General features: G+C 43.9%; 2 protein-coding genes across 10 annotated transcripts in view; one reads left to right on the forward strand and one right to left on the reverse strand.

Moving 5' to 3' along the window:
* The window catches only part of NAA16 (N-alpha-acetyltransferase 16, NatA auxiliary subunit), a 65,948-nt gene extending 63,542 nt beyond the window's left edge, over positions 1-2,406 (reverse strand). For 5 of the 6 annotated variants that reach the window (XM_047755747.1, XM_047755746.1, XM_047755743.1 and 2 more), the window contains exon 1: positions 2,082-2,406. In XM_047755747.1, coding sequence (XP_047611703.1) covers positions 2,082-2,135 — 54 coding nt within the window. In that variant the 5' untranslated portion in view covers positions 2,136-2,406. Of the gene's footprint in view, positions 1-1,466; positions 2,017-2,081 lie in introns of those variants that run through there. The other variant, XM_047755745.1, reaches the window with a different exon arrangement.
* Positions 2,407-11,163: 8,757 nt separating this feature from the next.
* The window catches only part of MTRF1 (mitochondrial translation release factor 1), a 34,425-nt gene continuing 23,955 nt past the window's right edge, over positions 11,164-21,633 (forward strand). The window contains exons 1-5 of one of the 4 annotated variants that reach the window (XM_047756229.1): positions 11,164-11,495; positions 11,590-11,763; positions 12,653-12,763; positions 14,413-14,838; positions 20,996-21,087. In XM_047756229.1, the coding sequence (XP_047612185.1) occupies positions 14,421-14,838; positions 20,996-21,087 (510 nt within the window). In that variant the 5' untranslated portion in view covers positions 11,164-11,495; positions 11,590-11,763; positions 12,653-12,763; positions 14,413-14,420. The remainder of the gene's footprint in view (positions 11,496-11,589; positions 11,764-12,652; positions 12,764-14,412; positions 14,839-20,995; positions 21,088-21,633) is intronic. The other 3 variants (XM_047756227.1, XM_047756228.1, XM_047756230.1) reach the window with 3 other exon arrangements.

Consider the following 21,633-nt stretch of genomic DNA (forward strand, 5'->3'; position numbering starts at 1 on the left):
TATAGAATTTGTCACAGGAAAATTTTGCCCTCATTTATTGCAACTGTGAGAAGATAAAGTCATTCCCTAAATGATTCCTCCTAAATTCATGTAACTTATGATAAACACTACAGATTCAGATAGAAAATATTTAGCATTTCCCAATTTAGTTGGGGATAAAGTTAACTTGGCAGTGGTTTTTACATTTTTTACAGCTAGAGTGTAAGAAATCATATAGTTGTTTTTTATTACGCTATGGATAACAAGATATGAACTTGAAAATATCCACAAAGAAAATAAGTGTTCTGTCATCTTTTAGGTATAATGCCAAGTATCCTGAAATCCAACTAAAAATTAATTGATGATTTTTCATTACCATATTTCAGATTCCTTAGATCAAAAATAAACAAAAAAAACACCCCACCTGAAAGGGGCAGAAAACTTTACCTTTCCAATTCCACACTGTGAAAAATACAAAGATATGAGAAAAAAAGTGAAAGTAAAATAAAGGAAAAACTGGAGTTCCCGTTGTGGCACAGTGAAAAGGAATCCAACTAAGATCTGTGAGGTTGCAGGTTCGATCCCCAGCCTCACTCAGTGGGTTAAGAATCTGGCGTTGCCATGAGCTCTGGTGTAGGCTGCGTTGCTGTGGCTGTGGATCTCTAGCCTGGGAACCTCCAAATGCTGCGAGTGCGGCCCTAAAAAGCAAAAAATAAGTAACATAAAATAAGAAAAGGCATACAAAGTCGAGTAAAGCAATGTGCCACAAATGCTTTAAAATTTGTTTTTACACTTCTATTTGCTCAGCACCAAGCACCATAAAAAATTAAGACTTAAAATTTTTGTTCCTAGGGGGTGGAGGGATGCGCTGGGGATCTGGGATTTAACTGCTATAAAATTTGGTTGTGATGATTGCTGCACAACTATAAATGTAATAAAATTCATTGAGTAATTAAAAAATAAATAAATAAAATGGAAAAAAATTTTGTGTCCCATCTACTATGTATGTTTAACATTCTGAAGACTAAGTATGAATGAAGTTTCTATTGGCGTAAACAGAAGAGCTACTATGATTTTTTATCTGCAGCATGATAATACTTTTAAAACCATTCTAAACTTGGTGTTCCAATAAAAGTAAGCAAGAGCTAATAGTCACATAACCAACACAAGCTCCGATTAATTAAAAAAAAAATCCCCCTTAATACCTAAACACTTGTTTTCAGAGGAAAGAGATTCGAAAGGACGGCTACCTATTTACATATTAATTTAAACTCTACGATCCCCAATGTCTACTGAGAAAAGCAAAGGCATGTAGCCTCTCCTCCCTGGAAAACCGTAGGTACCAAGACTGTGACACACAACCTACAGATAACTCTCGGCCAGACTTCATTACAGGACCAGCATTTAGGTTTCGGCTCGTTAACAGAGTAAGAGCTCCCGTCAAGGGCAACACCAGCCAGTCCCCGCGGTTTCAATCACTTACTCACCGCAGGGCCGGAACGAGTTAACAGCAATCAGAGCCTTGTTCGACGTTGTAACTTAAAAATGCAGTTCGAGTCACTGACTTCCCAAAGACGGTAGTACACACCAAAGGCTGGCAAACTCTCTCCCAAAGGATCAGCCTCCTAGGGTTTTATCTTCCCGCAACCTGTATAAACCGAACCCCACTCCACCAGAGGTTCACGCCCGCTTTCCTAGGTGTTGGGGTGCGCGATGCAACAGAATCGGCATAAAGCAGTGAACACCTGGACGCAGGGAGGATGGCAAATGAAACCAACTCGGGAGGACGAAGAGGAGGAGGTCGCGAGATGGGCCGTAAGACGCCGCAGAAGGCGCGGGGCCACTGCCCGGCCAGCGCGCCCTTGCCCAGGGTGACTGCGGCGGGCGGCAGGAAGTTTCTGGAAGGAATTGACTGCAGAGAACGAGAGGAGAGCGGCTGACCCGGCGACTCAGGGGTCTGCACTCGCGCGCACGCACATAAACAAAGAGCCCGGGGGGCCGAGCCCGGCCGCGCAGGCGCCGTCGCCGCCACCGCCGGACTGCTCGGCTCGCCCGACCCGGGGCCGCAGGGGGCCGCCGGGGCTCAGCCACCGACCACTCACCAAGATGCGTTTGAAGAGGTTGCTCTCCTTGGGCGGCAGCTGCACGTTCGGCATCGCGGCCGGCGGAGAGGCTGGGTGCCCACGCGCTCCGTTCCGCGGGATGGGCACCCGGACAAGCAGCGGCGAAGAGCCGGCCTGCGGACAACGGGTCAGTTCATTGGCCTAGAGCTGGGTCTGAGCAGACTGGACAGGGCTGTCGGGCGGGGTTGGCAAGGGGAAAGGAAGCCGGTCTGGGACAGACCGCCCGAACCCCGATATTGTTTTGGGAAGAGCGGTGGCGGAACCCGCGCGGGGCAAAATGGCAGCCGGGGCCCGCCCCCCGCCTCCCAGCAGCAAGGCGGCGTGCGCATGCGCAGACGCCCCGCGCCGAGGCTCTAGGGGCGTGTGTTAGGCAGTGACCTCTGCCATCAGCATCTCGACCCAGGTGAGGGTCTTGCACGCCAGCCCATCCTAAGGTGCTACCTTGCATTGTACTCCGATTGTTAGCCTTGTAGCCCAAGATAATGTTAGCTATATCAGAGTCTGACTTTCTTTTATTTCTCTCCACTAAAGAATTTAAACAGTGGTCAAGAAGACATATATTTCTCCCTTTTCCTTTTTTTTTTTTTAAAGGGCCAGCAGTCGTGGCATATGGAAGGTCCCAGAGCAGGGAGGTCCGAGCTGCAGCTGCTGCCCTACCCCGCAGCTTGCATCCAGGCGGGATCCTTAGCCCACAGAGCCGGGGCCAAGGATTGAACCTGCCTCCTCATGGGTACCAGTCACGTTCTTAACTGTCGGGTTCTTACAGCTGAGCCACAAAGAGACCTCCGAAAGGCTTTTGGGGGCTGCATTTGTGGCAAATGAAGGTTCCCAGGCTAGGGATCTAATCGGAGCTACAGCTGCTGCCTACACCAGGCCTACACCAGCAACATCAGATCCGAGCCATGCCTGTGAGCTCACAGCAACAGGCAACTCCAGATTCTCAACCCACCGAGCAAGGCCAGGGATAGAACCCACGTCCTCACAGATACTAGTCAGGTTCATTAACACTGAGCCACAATAGGAACTCCTGAAGGTCTATTTCTTGATGTAGGACGAACCTGTTTTCCTTCTTTTCCCCCTGGACTTGTCCTTTAAGAGAAGTCTTTTCAGTGTGGACCAAAGGATTATTCACAACGTCGTATTTCGCAGGACTTGAGTGGGCTGATGTGAAAGCACGTTTTAAATGTCAGAAAAAAAGGGTTCTCCAAATTAGGAACCATGAGGTTGTAGGTTCGATCCCTGGCCTCGCTCAGTGGGTTAAGGATCTGGCATTGCCATGAGCTGTGGTGTAGGTTGCAGACGTGGCTCCGATCTGGCATTGCTTCGGCTGTGGCTAGGCCAGCAGCTGCAGCTTCGATCGGACCCCTAGCCTGGGAACCTCCACCTGCTGCTGGTAAGGCCCTAAAATGCAAAAAAAAAAAGAGAGAGAGAGAGAGACTAGCCGTACATACAATGTAGGCTTAATATTAAGGAATATGTAAATATTAGGCACATAAACTTATTTATTCATGTTCTGGATCTTCACTTGTAACCTTTTGTGAGACTATAGGGTAACTGATGCAAAGCTGCATTTAATGGGCTGTAATCAGAGCTAGGGTGAGGCTTATTTGATTTTTTTTCCCCCCTCTAGTCTGAGTTTGTTGGCGGTGGGAGAACGTGTCATGGGAGTTTTCTAAAACAGAGAAGGTGGGGGAGGTCCAGGATGTCCCTGGTGGCTCAGCAGGTAAGGATCCAGCAGCTAGAGTCACTGTGGTGGTGCAGGTTCCATCCCTAGGCCCAGGAACTGCCTGGCATCCCTCCCTGGAACTTTTTGGGTGTGGGCAGGGCTCAAAAAGAGTGGAGGGGGAGGTCCAGAAGGACCTCTGTGTTCTGCACTGAAACGAGGCTCCCCAAGCAATTAGAGAGGATGACGGCAAGGAGGGCTTCTTGGGAAACTGGGCTGAGTGGCAGCCGAGCTGATGGTGGTCTCCTCGGCAACCAGCAGGGGCAAGGGGGTGTCTGCTCACAGCATCTCAGAAGGCCCCACTCTCATAGTCCCTACCAACCATGATACTGCTGATTTCTGAAAATTCTTTGGCTCCCAAGGTATCACCATCTCCAGGAGTAAAGGGTTAATAGTGGGATGAGCTGAAGATCCAGTGCTCCAGTCAGGTTATAGGACAGGGGCTTTTCTGGAATGTATCTCAACCAACTCAAGCACGCTCAGCCTCACCTCAAGGCCAATTTCAAATGACAAATGGAAAAAGAAAAAAAGAGAAAGTAAAGGCAAAGCAGGTAAAATAGCATAGTACCAACTGTAAGTATCTGAAGAGAAGTAACATTTATCCTCTTTTTTTTTTCTTTCTTTTTAGGGCCACACCCACAGTATATGGAGGTTCCCAGGCTAGGGGTCTAATGGGAGCTGTAGCCACTGGCCTACGCCGGATCCCAGCCACGTCTGCGACCTACACCACAGCTCATGGCAACGCCAGATCCTTAACCCACTGAGCAAGGCTAGGGATTGAACCTACATCCTCGTGGATGCTAGTTAGATTCGTTTCCGCTGAGCCATGATAGGAACTCCAAGTAATGTTTATCTTTTAGGAACGTCTCCTGTGGGCCCAGTTGAGCCTAGCTTATTCCATATCATTAAGGGTCCCCACTCTATGTGATAGCTGGTGTTGTTGTGAATGTGGTTTGGTAGTAGGCTCGGATCCTGCGTTACTGTGGCCATGGTGTAGACTGGCATCTATAGCTCCTATTTGACCCCTAGCCTGGGAACCTCCATACACTGCGGGTGCAGCCCTAAAAAAGCAAGGAAAAAAAAAAAAATCTACTGTTGCCTGAGTCCTACCTCCATAAATTCTGATTCAGTTGGGGTGGGCTGGAGATTGGGCATTCAAAAATCTGCTCACATGGATGTAGTGTGTAACCAGAGTTGAAAATCACTGCATCAGGGAATTTCATCCCAATCCAGAATCTAGACAAGTTTATAGGAAATGCGGAAAACAAAGGAGCATGATAAACAGCAGAACAGGAGTCTAGAAAAATCTAGTCTAGTTTGAAACTCCCCAAGGCTGGTTTCTTTAACAAATACATTGCCAAGTAAAAGAAATTAAAAAGAGGAGGGAACCTATAGATTGAAGCAAACTAACTAGGAATTCTCACTGTGGCACAAGGGGACTGGTGGTGTCTCTGTTGTGCCAGGACGCAGGCTCCATCCCTAACTCAGCACAGTGGATTAAAGGACCTGTTGCTCCCGCGGTTGCAGTGTAGGAAATCCATTTGCCATCAGGAGGCCAAAAAAGAAAAGGAAAAACAAAAAACAAATATATAGGAACAAATTGCTATGTTCGGACATTCTCTGAATCTTGATCAAACAAATGCAAAAAAAAGAAAAAAATCGGACACAAACAGGAAAATGTGAACACTGAGTAGATGTTTGATGATATTGAGAATTTATAGAGTTCCCATCGTGGCTCAGTGGTTAACGAACCCAACTAGCATCCACGAGGATATAGGTTCAATCCCTGGCCTTGCTCAGTGGGTTAAGGATCCAGGATTGCCTTGAGCTGTGGTGTAGGCTGGCAGCTGCAGCTCAAATTTGACTCCTAGCCTGGGAACTTCCATATACCATGGGTGCGGCCCTAAAAAGACAAAAGACAAAATATATTTGTATATTGAGAATTCGTGATGACTGCATGGGGGGGGGCATTTTACTGTTCTACTTTTGGATGCATTTGAATATTTCGTAATAGAAAAGAAAAAGTAAAAAGACATATCTACACACACACACACACACACGTACACATACACAGTTTAGATGACAGTGTATTCCTCAGTGAAGATTTGGATATACATTGAAAAGTATTTAAGGCTTATAAAGGGTATTTGAAGACTACTGTTAGTAGAAAAAGATAGAGAAATTTAATTTATTGAAATGAAGGCTTGAAAATGTATAATTCAAAACCAAAGTAAACAATTTGAGGAAAGTATTTAGCCTGAAATTTAGGGTGAAAAAATGGAAGAGATGAAATTACCAAGGAGGTATAGAAGACATGAAGTCAGCTTGGCAATAAGCTAATACTTTTTTTTTTTTGTCTTTTTAGAGCTGTACCTGCTGCATATGGACATTCCCAGGCTAGGGGTTGGTCAAATCAGAGCTGTAGCTGCCAGCCTATGCCACTTCCACAGCCACAGCAACACCAGATCCGAGCCATGACTATGGCCTACCCTGCCACTCACAGCAACACCAGGTCCTTAACCCACTGAATGAGGCCAGGGATCAGATCCCCGCATCCTCGGGGATACTAGTTGGGTTCATTACTGCTGAGCCACAATGGGAACTCCAGCTCATACTATTTTATAGAGTAAAAAGGAAGTCTCCAGGATCTATTTTTTTGCTTTGTTGTTGTCGTTAAGAATAAAAGGAACGTTGTACTAGGTAACATTTCAAGGTCTTTTAAACTCCTCTTGACTCTGAAAATTGCTTGTGCTGTAGCTTCTACCAATGCCAGCAGGTGGCGTATTTCTTAGCTCAATTTTTTTCAAGCTAGGAAATATCTGAGAAGCAGAATGAATATATGAAAATAAGATATTCTGCCTTTACATTCTTTGTATTCTGTTTCTGTCAGAAAAAGTAGTTTATAAAAATACAAATAGATTAATCTTTGTTTTTCTATTTCTTTTCCGCCTTAGTGAGAGCTTGAATTTTGTATTAAATTGCTAATTAATTCCTGCCTTCACTTTATAGTAAATATATGTCTGATTAAAATCTTTATTCTTTATATATATAGTAAAATCTATCTGATTAAAGTCTCAAGCCATTGCAGGAGTTCCTGTTGTGGCGCAGTGGAAGCCAATCCGACTAGTATGGATGTGGGTTTGATCTGAGCTGCAGTGTAGGTCACAGAAGCAGCTCAGATCTGGTGTTGCTGTGGCTGTGGCATAGGCCTGCAGCTACATCTCCAATGCAACCCCTAGCCTGGGAACTTCTATATGTTGCGGGTGTGGCTCTAAAAATAAAAGAAAAAAAGAACGTTCAGGGCTGAGGAAACTCTGGTGCTTTGCTTCTCTCTGGGAAAGCCCTAAGCCCTAGCTGACACTTTATTGATATGAAATACTTTCAGTAGGACACAATTAAACCTTCTGTTAGAACTCTAGACACAAGAGTGTCCTCAGGACCTTTAAAACAATCTGGAGATTTCTAAGAAGAAGCTAAGTGAAATCCTCATTCCTTACCCTGTTGGATTTCGGGCTAATTTTGCTCTAGATGGAGCTGGAAAATAGCACCACATATTTTGTTGTCTTAGCATGCCCCACTTTGGAGGAGAGGAACATAGATCATTTTGTTTCTGACAAAGAGATACCAAATTGTCAGTGCCCATTGCAAATTCATTCAACAAAGAAACTAGTCATGGTTGATTTTTTTTTTGTTTTGTTTTGTCTTTTTAGGGCCGCACCCATGACAAATGGAAGTTCCCAGAGCCACAGCAACACGCGATCTGAGCCTTGTCTTCAATCTACACCACATCTCATGGCAATGCCAGATCCTTAACCCTCTGAGCAAGGCCAAGGATTGAACCCATGTCCTCATGCGTACTAGTCGGTTCATTAGGTTCATTAGCCACTGAGCCACAACGGTAACTCCCCGTAGTTGACTTTATTGTGAGAAATATTTTAGACATGGTAGCTCTTTTTTCTAATCTAATTAAAATGCTTTTTTTTTTTTCACTGAATTAACCTCTTTTATGACTATTTTTGGAAGTGCTATCTGGTAATACATCAGACTTTTTGGAAACAGGTTGTTTAACTTCATAGATTGATCCAATAAGAATAATTCCACAAGGCTTTTCAATCAAACATGACATAATGTCTTTTTTTCTTTTCAAGGGTTCTTCTTTACAACACCCATCACAAAATTTTAGAAAATTCATAATTCTATAAAAAGAAAAATAAAGATTCATAATTCAGCCTTTTATATATATATGCATCACATGTTTTTTTCAATGAATAGTTTGCTGTGTTTTTAACACCCTCCTTTTTTTTTTTTTTTTTTTTTTAGGGCCACACCTCTGGCATTTTGAGGCTCCCAGGCTCTAGGGGTGGAATCTAAGCTGTGGTCACTGGCCTACACCATGGATCACGGCAACACCGGATCTTTAATCCACTGAGCGAGACCAAGGATCAAACCTGAATCCTCCTGGATCCTAGTCAGATTCATTTCCACTGAGCCACGATGGGAACGCCATCCTTGGTCCATCTTTGAATCCTTCATCTGGCCTCAAGGGCCACGATCCTCTTCTCCATCTTCATCAGTGATGACCGCTGGCTCCTGATCAAGGACCGCCTCTTCAGGCTATGGCACGTCCACATTTGCTCCAACCAAACTGGGCTTCCCTGCCACAGAGACCTGAGTCAGGCCCACGTGCCTGGGCTGGCCTGGGGCATGGTCCTGGCCCAAAGCATGGCCACCTTGGCTGCAGTGGTGGCCGTCTTTGGCCTGGAGCTCTTCACAACGTCCCAGGTGTGTGAGGATCTCACAGTGCAAGGAGGCCAGGGGTTCCGGCCTCTTCTTCTTCACTTTCACCCTTTCCTTCCAGGGCTTCTGAGTGGTGTGATCTTTGGGGTCATGCTGATTGGCCTCTCCTTGACATTCTGGAGCGAGTTCATGGCCTCCTTCCTCTTCTTCCTGAACACCATCCATGCCCCCACTTCAACAAGCATCACCCGTATCAACAACATCACTCATCCCTGGGGCCAGCCTATGACATTTTAGGTCCCCTGCAGAGGACCTTGAATTCTCCCAGAAAGTGTGATCCAGATGGAACTCAGGAGTTCCCATTGTGGCTCAGCAGTAATGAACCTGACTAGTATCCATGAGGATTTGGGTTTGACCCCTGTCCCCGTTCAGTGGGTTAAGGATCCTGCGTTGCCACCATGGACAGCATAGCTCGAAGATGTGGCTTGCATCTGGTGTGGCCATGGCCGTGGCATAGGCCAGCAGCTGCAGCTCCAGTTCAACCCCTAGCCTGGGATCTTCCATATGATGCAGGTGTGGCCCTAAAAAGAAAAAAACAATGGGAGGAAAAAAAAATATGTATACATGTATGTGTAACTTGGTCCCCATGCTGTACAGCGGGGGAAGGAAAAAAAAAAAAAACTGCAAATAAATAAATAAATAAAAACAGCAGGGAAAAGAAAAGAAAAAGAAAACATGAAAGGATTTCATTAGATGATTTAGGAGCACATCTTATATGGGGTTTTGGACTTTGTTCCCTACTAGAACATAGGCTCCCTGAGGGCGAAGATTTTTGTCTTTCCTATTCTCTGCTAAATTCTCATGTCTAGGACAGTGAGAATGTTAATGGCACTCAACAGTTGCTGAATGAATGACTGAATTTTTTTTTTTTTTCTGGAGGAGAAAGGCCACATCAGAGCTTAAGAGCCACAGGTCACTAAGACAGATTGCCTTGACTGAATCTCAGCAATATCACTTAGTAACTCTTTTACCTTGGACAAGTTACCTTAACTCTGTGCCTTCGTTTTCTCTTCTGTAAAATGGGTGTTTTAGGGTTGTCATAAGGATTAAATTAATTAATAGACCTAAACCATTTACAGTAGTATCTGATATGTAGGTGGTAGAAGTTGATACGTTGAGGAGTTCCCATCATGATGCAGTGGAAACGAATCCGACTAGGAACCATGAGGTTGCAGGTTCAATCCCTGGCCTCCCTCACGCGTTGCCGTGTGCTGTGGTGTAGGTCACAGACACGGCTTGAATCTTCCGTTGCTGTGGCTGTGGTGTAGGCCAGCAGCCATCGCTCTGATTAGACCCCTAGCCTGGGAACCTCCACATGCCGCAGGTGTGGCCCTCAAAAGACCAAAAAAAAAAAAAAGTTGGTACCTTGAAATAGGTAATAAACATTAGATATTTACATTTGTCTAATTCTCCCCCCCCCCACCTTTTTTGGCTGCACCAGGGGCATGTGGAAGTTCTCGGGCCAGGGATCAAACCCACACCACAAGAGTGATCCAGGCAGCTGCAGTGACAACAACAGTTCCTTAGCCCACTGTGCCACAAGGGAACCCTGAATTCTCCTTTTTTCATATTTGGTCACAACATAAGAAAATATGCTGTGAAGTCAGTAATACGGAATTATTTTTGCCTTTGCTTTTCAGTAAGAAATACTGAGGCACTAGGTCAATGATTTGTAAATTCAATCTCCAAGCTCTGTATCCCTGTTAAATATTCAAAGTAAGGCAATCCATCCCTGGCCTTGCTCAGTGGGTTAAGGATCCGGTGTTGAAGTGAGCTGTGGTGTAGGCTGCAGACGTGGCTCGAATCCAGCGTTGTGGCTGTGGTATGGAGGCCATCAGCAACAGCTCCGATTAGACCCCTAGCCTGGGAAACTCCATATGCCGTGGGTGCAGCCCTAAAAAGACGAAAGACCAAAAAAAAAAAAAAAGTAAGGCAATATATTTGCATTTTCCTGAAACTGTTTATTATTGTCTTTTTTTGGGGGGGGGAACACTCTTGCAGCACATTGAGGTTCCCAGATGGGGTCTAATCAGAGCTGTAGCTGCTGGCCTATACCACAGCCACAAGGGATCTGAGCTGCATCTGCAACCTACACCACAGCTCACAGCAACACTAGATACTTTAGATACTTTAACCCACTGAGCGAGGCCAGGGATCAAACCTGCACCCTCATGGATGCTAGTCAGATTCATTTCCACTGAACTCCCCTGTTATGATTTTTAAAAATACAAAGGCACAGTCTCAGTTAGTCATTAGGTATTTCCTCAAGCAATGGAAACTGAAAGTAATTATTAGGAGGCAGAATCCTCTGAAGTATTCAATGATAAAAAGGTATCCTCATTTTAAAAAATTAGGAATCGCTGCTCTAGTGACTCCATCTATAAAGAAATTCTTGTATATACTTATCTCTTAGGCAGAGCTGTAGAAAATCTCTTCTGGGCTTGCCTAAAATGTTGAAAACCAAAGCTCCACCTTCGGCCTAGGGCGTTGGGGGTGGGGCCCCCTGTCCGAAATAAACTACAACTCCCAGAATTCCCAGGGAGGCGCTCTGGGGAGTTATGGTTCTTTCAATGTTCTGGCACAGCTGCTGCCGCTCGCCGGCTCCCCTCTCCATCGCAACCTACACCCTGGACTCCGACTCCGGAGATCACGAGGCTTGGTTGCCTCTTGGGAATTTTCCTCGAGTTGCCACTTTTCTCTTTTGTTTCTTCTGGTAGTTTATTACGCACACCCAAGAACAACTGCTCCCGAGAAAAACCCAGACGGAGGAGAAGGTGGCTTGACGGCTTTAGCCGGAAGTGGCGAACCCGGAAGTAAAAGTGATCAGGTGTCTATAGGGCTGAAATCCTAGTGGATCCCAGAAGGTTCCCTCGGTAAGGAAACCTAACGTCCTTTTTTTGTTGTTTTTTAAGGTACTCACAATTCACTTCTTTTTTCTGATCCTAAAAGTCTTTTTCCTTTCTCCAGCTTTTTTTCCCTATGGGATCACTCCATATGCCGCGTTATACTGTGTGGCTTACACGTGCTGCTCTCGTGTGGGCTTAGTATCACTACCCACTTGCCGAGGCTGAGCGTTCCTTCCAGAGTATCAGCTTACTCTTGTTACTGTGGAGGGTGATGGAGAAGACTTGCTATGCTCAGGTATATATAATGGTAGAGAATAAACATCTTGCGTTTTATTTAACATAGTTTCATGACCTTGAGAACTGCTCATTCATCTTGCGTTTTATTTAACATAGTTTCATGACCTTGAGAACTGCTCATTCTACTAACTGTGCCTAAAATGGAAATTTAGCTAGAAATGTTGTAACAAAAATCTTTTTGCCTTTTTATTGTCGTCGTTCTGTCCATTTGCAAATGGAAACACTTCTGTGATGTCTTTGAGACTGTGCGAAGACACAGAAACTCCTGCTGGAGGACTGTAACCTTTGTGGCTGTTGGACATTGGTGCAGTTCTTTTCCGAATGTGATTATGTTAAATTTTGTCGGTATAACTCTGCAGACTGAATATTTTAGAGACCATTCCAAATAGTGTATTTCCTGGGAAATAATACTCTCTAAAATAGCAAAATTAAAATGATCAAAGGAGCTAATATATGAATGCATGTAGCATAGATGGAACACTGTAGACAATTAAAGGTTGATTCTGATCAATTTTGACCCTTATTTCACCTTTGAACCACAGGATTTTAGGGGCAAAGTATTAGAACACTTTATCTTTTCCCCTTTATACTCAGTAAAATCATTGTGTACATTTGTTAGCTTTTTTTTTTTTTTTTCTGTCTTTTTGTCCTTTTTAGGGCTGCATCCGGGGCATATGGAGGTTCCCAGGCTAGGGGTCGAATCAGAGCTGTAGCTGCCAGCCTACACCACAGCTCACAGCAACGCTGGATCCTTAACCCACTGAGTGAGGCCAGGGATTGAACCTGCATCTTCATGGATACTAGTTGAGTTCTTAACTTATTGAGCCAACAGGATCTCTCATAACTTTTAATTTTTTTAAGTAATTTTTTTTGCCTGATTATAAAAGAGTTATGTGCTGTACCTGTAGGAAACTTGGAAAACACTGAGAAGTAAGAAAAAAAGAAAGCAAGCAAAAAGTATCCTTAATCCCACAACTAGAGATCGTCATAACATTTTGGTATGTTTCTTTCTTAGTTTTCTTTTTTTCAAAAAAAAGGTCTTCCTCAATTTAAAATGGAGTAAACCCGTGTATTTCATATACTCTAGAAAAATTTGAAAACTTTATTGGGAACATACTGTTTTTTTTTTCTTTTTTCATTTAATTATCATCATTGTCTTTTTTTTTTTTGTCTTTTTAGGGTCACACCCATATGAAAGTCCCTAGGCTAGGGGTCGAATCAGAGCTGCAGCTACAGGCCTATGCCACAGCCACAGCAACATAGGATCCAAGCTGCATTTGCGACCTATTCCCACTGAGTGGGGCCAGGGATTGAACCTGCATCCTCGTGGATACTAGTTGGTTCTTAACCCACTGAGCCACAATGGGAACGTCCATTGACTTTTTTTTTTAACCAAATTTTCTGCTTTCTTAGTATGTTAATGTTTAAGGTTTTTCTTCCCTCTCAGCTAGAAGGGAAGCAATTGAAGAGTGATTGCATAGCTGGGAACAAAAGCACTGAGCTCTGAAGAGGCAACCTGCATTTGCCTCAGCTCTGTCTCTGTTGGAATGAATAATCGTGCTGAAGTTACTTGACTTCCTGGGCATCTGGAGATCTAAAAGCATTATACAAAAATACTATTTCCTGGAGTTCCCTTCATGGCACAGTGGTTAACAAATCTGACTATGAGGTTATAGGTTCAATCCCTGGCCTTGTTCAGTGGATTAAGTATCCGGCATTGCCATGAGCTGTGGAGTAGGTCACAGATGTGGCTTGGATCCCACGTTGCTGTGGCTCTGGAATAGGTTGGTGGCTACAGCTCCGAATGGACCCATAGCCTGGAAACCTCCATGTGCTCGCATGCAGCCCTAGAAAGACAAAAAAAAAAAAAAAACCCACAAAAATACTATTTCCTTCAAAACAGATTAGAAATTCTTAGATTTCTTCCTTAGAAGAAATCTTTCTTCCTTAGAAATGTATTAATATGTGAGCCACCTAAATTTTGCATGGTTATTTTATCCTTGTCAAGTGCTTACTCACCCATTGTATTTCAGGTTCTGGATACTTTCTAGAAAATAGCAGATTTAACTCATTCTATTGGTATATTTATAGTAGAAAATATATCCGTATATATATCAATATATCAGTATTGCGTGTAATTTAGTTACACTCTATTCACACCTTAGTTAATCATCTGTATTGAATGGGTAGAAAACAGTGCTATCTTCACTATTTATTTATGTATTTTTTAGGGTCACATCTGCAGCACATGGAGGTTCCCAGGCTAGGGGTTGAACTGGAGCTGCAGCTGCCAGCCTGCACCACAGCCACAGCAACACTAGATCCGAGCCTCATCTGTGACCTACACCACAGCTCATGGCAGCACGGGATCCTTAACCCCTTGAGCAGAGGCAGGGATTGAACCTGCATCCTCATGGATACTAGTCCGGCTCATTACCCTGAGCCACACTGGGAACTCCTTCATTTATTTCAATATGTTAAATTCAGAGGTTTGAAGAGTTATTTTCTTTTTGTGGGTTATTGAATTTCAGATGGGTTTGGAGCTGACCGAGGCTGTGAACTGAGCAAGATTTCTTGAGGCTCCTTCCCGCTTTTTATATCGTGAAGTTGATTTTTTTTTTTTCCAATTGTGTTTATTTTGTTTCAGATGCTGAGATGAATCGTCACCTGTATGTTTGGCTTTGTAGACATCCATCTCTTCATGGTCACCACCAGTGCCATGTCCATCTCCGTTCTCATCGGCTTACACAGACACATCTGGACACAAGGCCAGGGGCTTTGAGACAAGACAGGAATCACCTTCTCTGTCGTCTGTTAAATAAGAGCTGGTCCAGGAGATACTGTCATCAAGATACCAGGATGCAGTGGAGACATAAAGCACTACAGAAATATATGGAGGACCTGAGTAAGGAGTACCAGACACTTGATCGTTGTTTGCAGCACATCTCTGCGCCTGAAGGGGACCGAAGGTCCTTGAATCGACGGCATGCGGAGCTGGCACCACTTGCCATCATTTACAAGGAAATTCAGGAGGCTGAACAAGCCATTGAAGAATTAGAATCAATGTGTAAAAGTAGGTGAAAGATAATGTGTGTGTATGAGTACAGGATCGATTTTCTAAGTTGAACTCTATTGAACTCATTCCTTATAAAAGCCTACAAGCACTAAGCTCTGCGCTTGGAAAGCACAGGACTCTGTACTCTGGGTGTTTGAAGTAGTTCAGCTACTAAAGAGCAACCCCTAAGAGACCGAGGTCCTCCTTGTACTTGCCAAAAAGCTCTTAGGGCTCGTGAGACAGACTGTTGACTTTTAGAAGCTTTAATTTATTGACTAGATCGATATTGAGCCGTGTCCTAGGTGCTTCATACCAGGGACACAAAAATACAGTTCCTACCCCACGAAAGAGCTTGTATGGTATGGGTATTATTTCATCATCCCTGCACCCTTTAGCCGTCTTATCTCAATGCCCCCATCCCTGCCAGCCCTAGGCAAACACTGATCTACTTTTTGTCTCTATAGTTACTTATTTCAGACATTTTTCTTTTCTTTTCTTTTTAGGGCCGCCCCCCCGAGGCATATGGACATCCCCAGGCTAGGGGTGGAATCGGAGCTGGAGCTGCAGCTGCCAGCCTGCACCGCAGCCACAGCAACTTGGGATCTAAATTGCATCTGCTATGTATACCACTTGCGACAATGCCAGATCCTTCACTCACCGATGGAGTCCAGGGGTGGAACCCGTATCCTCATGGAACTAGTCCAGTTCTTACCCTGCTGAGCCACAATGGAAACTTCATAGGCATTTTATATCAATGGAGTCATACAATATGTTGGGTTTGGGGTTTTTTTGTTTTTTTTTTTGCTTTTTTAGGGCTGCACCCTCAGCATATGGAGGTTCCCAGGGAGGGGTCTAATTGCAGCTATAGCTGCCGGCCGACCCCACAGCCACAGCAACACCAGATCTTAACCTGCTGAGTGAGGCCAGGGATTGAGCCTGGGTCCTCATAGTTACTAGTCAGATTCATTTCTGCTGCGCCACAACGGGAACTCCTGGAATCATACAATATGTTACCCTTGTAACTGTCTTCTTTCACTTAGGTTAATATTTTTAAGGTTCATCTATGTTTTAACATGTTTCTGGGTTTTTCTGGGAGGAAGGCGTTGTTTGTTTTTTGGTCATCCCTCGGCGTGTGGAGTTCCCGGGCCAGGGATCAGACCTGAGTGGCCGTTGTGACCCAAGCCACAGCTGTGGCAGTGCTGGATCTCTCACCCACTGTGCCAGGCTGGGGATTGAACCTGCATCCTAGCGCTGCCAAGGCACTGCTGTGATCCCGTGGCCCCACAGTGGGATCGCCTATAGCATGTTTCCGTACTTCCTTTCTTTTTATTGCTGAATTATATCCCATTGTATGAGCAGACCACGTTTTAAAATATCTACTCATCAATTGTTGGATTGAGTTGTTTCCACTTACTGGTTATGATGAAATGCTGTTATGAGCTTATGTGTACAAGTTTTTATGTGGACATGGATTGCTAAATTGTACAGTAACTCTATGCTTAAATTTTTGGGGAACCGCCAGACTGGTTTTCCACCATGGCAGTGCTGTTTTACCTTCCATTCCTAGGGAAAGAGTGTTCCAATTTTTATACATCTTCTCCAACCTTTGTTATCTTCCCTTTTGATTCTAGCTTTCCTCGTGGGTGTGAAGTGGTATCTTATTGTGGTTTTGATTTACATTGCCTTGATAAATCATGTTAAGTGTCTTTTCATATGCCTCTTGGCCATTGGATATTACCTAGATCCTTTGCCCGTTTTTTGGATTGAGTTGTCTTTTTTGTGGTTGGGTTGTAAGAGTTCTTTATAGTATAGATACAGCTTCCTTATCAGATCGATCATTTGCAAAAATTTTCTCCCATTCTCTGGTTATCCTTTGAAGCACCACAGTTTCTGATTTTGATGATGTTACGCTTATCTTTTTTTTTTCTCTTGTTGTTTGTGTTTTGGTGCCATATCTAAGAAACTATCGCATAATCCAAGGTCACAAAAATTTATATCTATGTTTTCTTCCAAGAGACTTATATTTTTAACCCTTACACTTAGGCCATTGATCTATATGTATTAATTAGGTATATAACGTGAGAGGTGTTAATTTATCATTTTAGTATTTCTTAATATTGTTATTGCCTTAACTTTTATGAAAACTTTCCAAAATATACAGAACAGTGTAATGGACTAACTTGGGATCCAACATGTATCCAGATTTTCTATTGGCTTTTAGTTTAGTTTATACACTTTCTTCTGCACTCCATCCTGTTACATTAAGCCGTAGAGGTGTGAAGCAAAGTCAAGACCAGTCACAGTTACACCTGTAAAGTCTTGGATGTTCAAAGCCCTACCTTCTCCTGCCTTCTGTTAGTGATCCCATGGGTCTGTCACCTAGGTTTAATGAGGATTTGTTTTTACTCTTTTGCATAATGCCACTCAAATTGGTAGTTAATTAGTTTGGGGAACGTTCCTTGCACATCATAGGAACTAAATGCTTCCAAATTAAATTGACATAACCTCTTTCAGCTGTGCTTGTATCCTGTGTAATATTAGTAGATTGGATTAGATAATTTATTACGTCTTGGTATGTGCCAGGCACAAAGCTAAGTATTTACAAATATTATCTCATTTGAATGTTCATGATGACCTTAGGAAGTAGGAATTCATAATTTTCATATTTTATAGATGAAGAAACAGAGGTTAAAATGCCAAAGTTCAGGAGAGGAGCTAAGCTCTGAACCGAGTCAGCGAGACCCCACAGCCTCTGCTCTTACCCACTGCACAATGATGTGAAGTCCAATAGTTTACCTCTGTAATACATCTTGCATTGAGTCCCCTTCTGTTCTCTCCTAGCTTATATCTTCATTACATCTTAGTCCCAGATGAGTACAGTAGGTTCCTAACTTGTCTCACCTCTAAGCTTTCCCAGTCTCAGTTCAAGCTTAATCATATTAATTAATAATTAATCTCCCACCCTAAATTTCCAGTATCTCCCATTGCCTTTAAGTTAAGGTTTCTTGGTTTGGTATTTAAGAGCCTCTGCATGGAGTTCCCGTCATGGCACAGTGGAAATGAATCCGACTAGGAACCATGAGGTCGAGGGTTCGATCCCTGGCCTCACCCAGTGGATTAAGAACCTGGCGTTGCCATGAACTGTGGTCACAGACACGGCTCGGATCTGGAATTGCTGTGGCTGTGACGTAGGCCAGCAGCAACAGCTCCAATTGGACTGCTAGCCTGGGAACGTCCATATCCCGCGGTTACCCTAAAAAAAAGACAGACAAAAAAAAAAGGAGGCTCTGCAGAGTGGCCCCCACCTTTCTGTGTAGTATATTATTCCCTTTGCCTAATCCAGCTTCCAATCAAAATAATTTGCCATTCTCTGAATATACTCAGAACTTTCCATGTCTGTGTCTTTTTTGGGGGTGATGTTGGGGGGGGCGCACACCCGAGGCACATGGAAGTTCCCGGGCCCAGGGAGCCAACCCTCCCCCCAATTGAGCCGCTGCAAGTGACAACACCAGATCCTTAACCCTCTGGCCACAAGAGAATCTCCTTGTCTATGTTTTTGCTCATGTTTTTAACCCACAAATCGCACCTTCCTAAAGTTCAGTCTGCTTACAAAGTAAGGCTTGGCTGTCATACTTTGGCTTTACTCCCTTCTGTAAAACAAGTAAAATTTCCTTTCTGTTTTGTATTTTAATCCTTTACATAGTTGTCTTAACTTTAACTCCTTCCCCCATTGTCTGTTCCTCAAGTGCAGAACCTGTGTCTTACTCATTTTTATCTCTTATAGTGCCAAACGTAGGATATAATAGACTTTTAAGTCTGTTGATAGAATGAAATTGAATTAGATCGGCGTTTACAGTTCAGTAAATAATAAGAGGCCCCAGGAGTTCCCATTGTGGTTCAGTGGTTAACAAACCTGACTAGTAACCATGAGGTTGGGGTTCGAACCCTGGCCTCGCTCAGTGGGTGAAGGGTCCGGCATTGCCGTGACCTGTGGTGTAGGTCGCAGATGCGGCTCGAATCCTGTGTGGCTGTGGCTGTGGCTGTGGCGTAGGCCAGCAGCTGTAGCTCTGATTCAACCCCGAGCCTGGGAACCTCCATATGCTGCAGGTGCAGCCCTAAAAAAGACAAAAGGCAAAATAATAGTAATAATAAGCCCCCCAAATAATATTATATGATTGCAAATCAGCAGGTTTTTCTGGTATCTTTGCCCCAGCAGATAGCTCTATTGAGTAAGGTCAGCCAGGTTCCCATTTGAGACTTAGTGCCCAAGGTGAGGCCAGTAGTGATATTATAATTCTGCAACAGATGATCCAGAATTAGAATTAAGTTCAGATGGCACTTGATCTAGGAACCTCCCTCAAGGCTTGAAGCCTGGATTAAGCCACCCTTTATGCCTCCATGGCACTACCTATATCAAATACTGAAATCACATGTCCGCCTTTCCCATCAGCCTGAGCCACTTGAGGCCTAAATCAGGTTTTATTCATCCTGTGTCCCCAGCAACTAGCAGAGTATTTATCGCATAGTAAATGTTAATTATTAAAAGCAGGAACGAATTATTAAAAGCATAGAATCCCACCAGACCTCACTGACTTCTATGGCCGGAGAAGAATTTTAATGAGCCTTCTCTCCTTCATAATTATGGGTCTTCCTTTCTGTTTTCTTCTTTATTATGAAGACTCAAAAATTTCTACCTCATTAGTACACATCGCCCCTGACATACGGGGTCTCTAGGTATCTGAAACATTGGCGTCAAATGTTATGGGGTCCATCATGCTTGACCACCCCTCATTGATAACTTGTTTTGTTAGAGTTCCATGGTCTAACTTTCTGCTTTGAAATACTCTGAAAAGGACCATTCCTTCCAAACAGCAGAGGTTGCAAAATTGTGGGGTTTTTGGACCCACATGGTGTTTTTAAACAATATTTCCTGGAGTTCCCTTGTGGCTCAGCAGAATTGAAACTGACTAGTATCCATGCGGACTTGGGTTCAATCCCTGGCGCCACTCAGTGGAATAAGGATCCGGTATTACCTTGAGCCATGGTGTAGGTTGAAGACATAGCTCAGATCCCGTGTTGCTATCGCTGTGACTGTGGCGTAGACCAGCAGCTATAGCTCAGATTCGACCCCTGGCCTGTGAACTTCCATATGCCACAAGTGCGGCCCTAAAAAATGAAAATTAAAATTAAAAAATGTTTACTGAGTATGAACATTTTGGGAGATCTCAAACTTTCAAGTTCTTATTTCTGACTTCTCTTGAAAAGAAGTGGAGGTTCTAGCCATGCTAGACTACTCAGTGTGCTGAGTAATGGCTGCTACCTTTTATTTATTTATTTATTTTTGTCTTTTTGCCTTTTCTAGGGCCACTTCCTGGGGCATATGGAGGTTCCCAGGCTAGGGGTCTAATCGGAACTGTAGCCACTGGCCTACACCAGAGCCACAGCAACGCGGGATCCAAGCCGCATCTGTGACCTACACCACAGCTCATGGCAACGCCAGATCCTTAACCCACTGAGCAAGGCCAGGGATCGAACCCACAACCTCATGGTTCCTAGTCGGATTCGTTAACCACTGGGAACTCCATGGCTGCTACCTTTAGGCAGGAAAGGGTCACTCCAATTTACATTAAATTAGCCAGTCCCTTTTTGGAACTGTTTGATTAATCACTGATGTCTATAATTTCTTACAGACATTCATTACCAGCTCTTTGGGCCAAGATCATACTTGTTTTCAGCCTGAGTTTTTTTGGACATACTGAGCAAATACTTACTTGACATTCTTTAACTAGTCTAATTTTTCTTTTCTTTTCCTTTTTGCCTTTTGAGGGCTGCACTCATGGCATATGGAGGTTCCCGGGCTAGGGGTGAAATTAGAGCTGTAGCAGCCACAGCAACTCTGGATCTGAGCCAAGTCTGTGACCCACACCCCAGCTCACAGCAAAGCTGGATGCTTAACCCACTGAGTAAGGCCAGGGATCCCACCCGCGTCCTCATGGATGCTAGTCGTGTTCCTTAACCACTGAGCTATGATGGGAACTCCCATCCTAACTTTTCTTTCATTTAATCCTTTGTTTACATGATCGAAATAAAACCTAGTAGGTAGAGATTAGGTAAGTATTTAAGAGTTTCTCTATAAGAATTTATTCTTACCACTATTTCTCTTGATGGTTCCTAGGTCTAAATAAACAGGATGAAAAGCAGTTACAAGAACTTGCATTGGAAGAAAAGCGAACTATTGCTCAAAAAATCAACATGTTATACCATGAGGTATGTTTGGGTTTTTTGTTTGTTTGTTTGTTTGTTTGTTTTTTATAAAAACTGGCAGATTTATTCTGCAGGGGCCCATTTTCAAGAAGCTAAAGGTGAAGATGGGAGAGGGGAGCTCTCCTCCCCTTTTCCTTTCTCCCTCATCTTATTGTCCCAGAGGTGAAAATGGCCTGGACCCCCAAACCTACTCAAATAAAAAAACCAAAAAACTGAGGTTCCAAAAAGTTACAGCATCTTAATTCCTCATAGAAAAGGGTAAGGAGGAGTTCCCGTTGTGGCTCAGTGGTTAATGAATCTGACTAGGAACCATGAGGTTGTGGGTTTGATCCCTGCTTGCTCAGTGGGTTAAGGATCCGGCGTTGCCTTGACCTGTGGTGTAGGTCACAGATGAGGCTCGGATCTTGCGTTGCTGTGGCTGTGGTGTAGGCTGGTAGCTGTAGCTCTGGTTCGACCCCTAGCCTGAGAATCTCCATATGCCCCTGGAGCAGTGCTAAAAAAGCAAAAAAAAAAAGAAGAAAAAGAAGCAAAATGAAGATACAGTGCTAT

This window comes from Phacochoerus africanus, chromosome 13 (genome assembly GCF_016906955.1).
Source record: "Phacochoerus africanus isolate WHEZ1 chromosome 13, ROS_Pafr_v1, whole genome shotgun sequence".
NCBI lineage: Eukaryota > Metazoa > Chordata > Mammalia > Artiodactyla > Suidae > Phacochoerus > Phacochoerus africanus.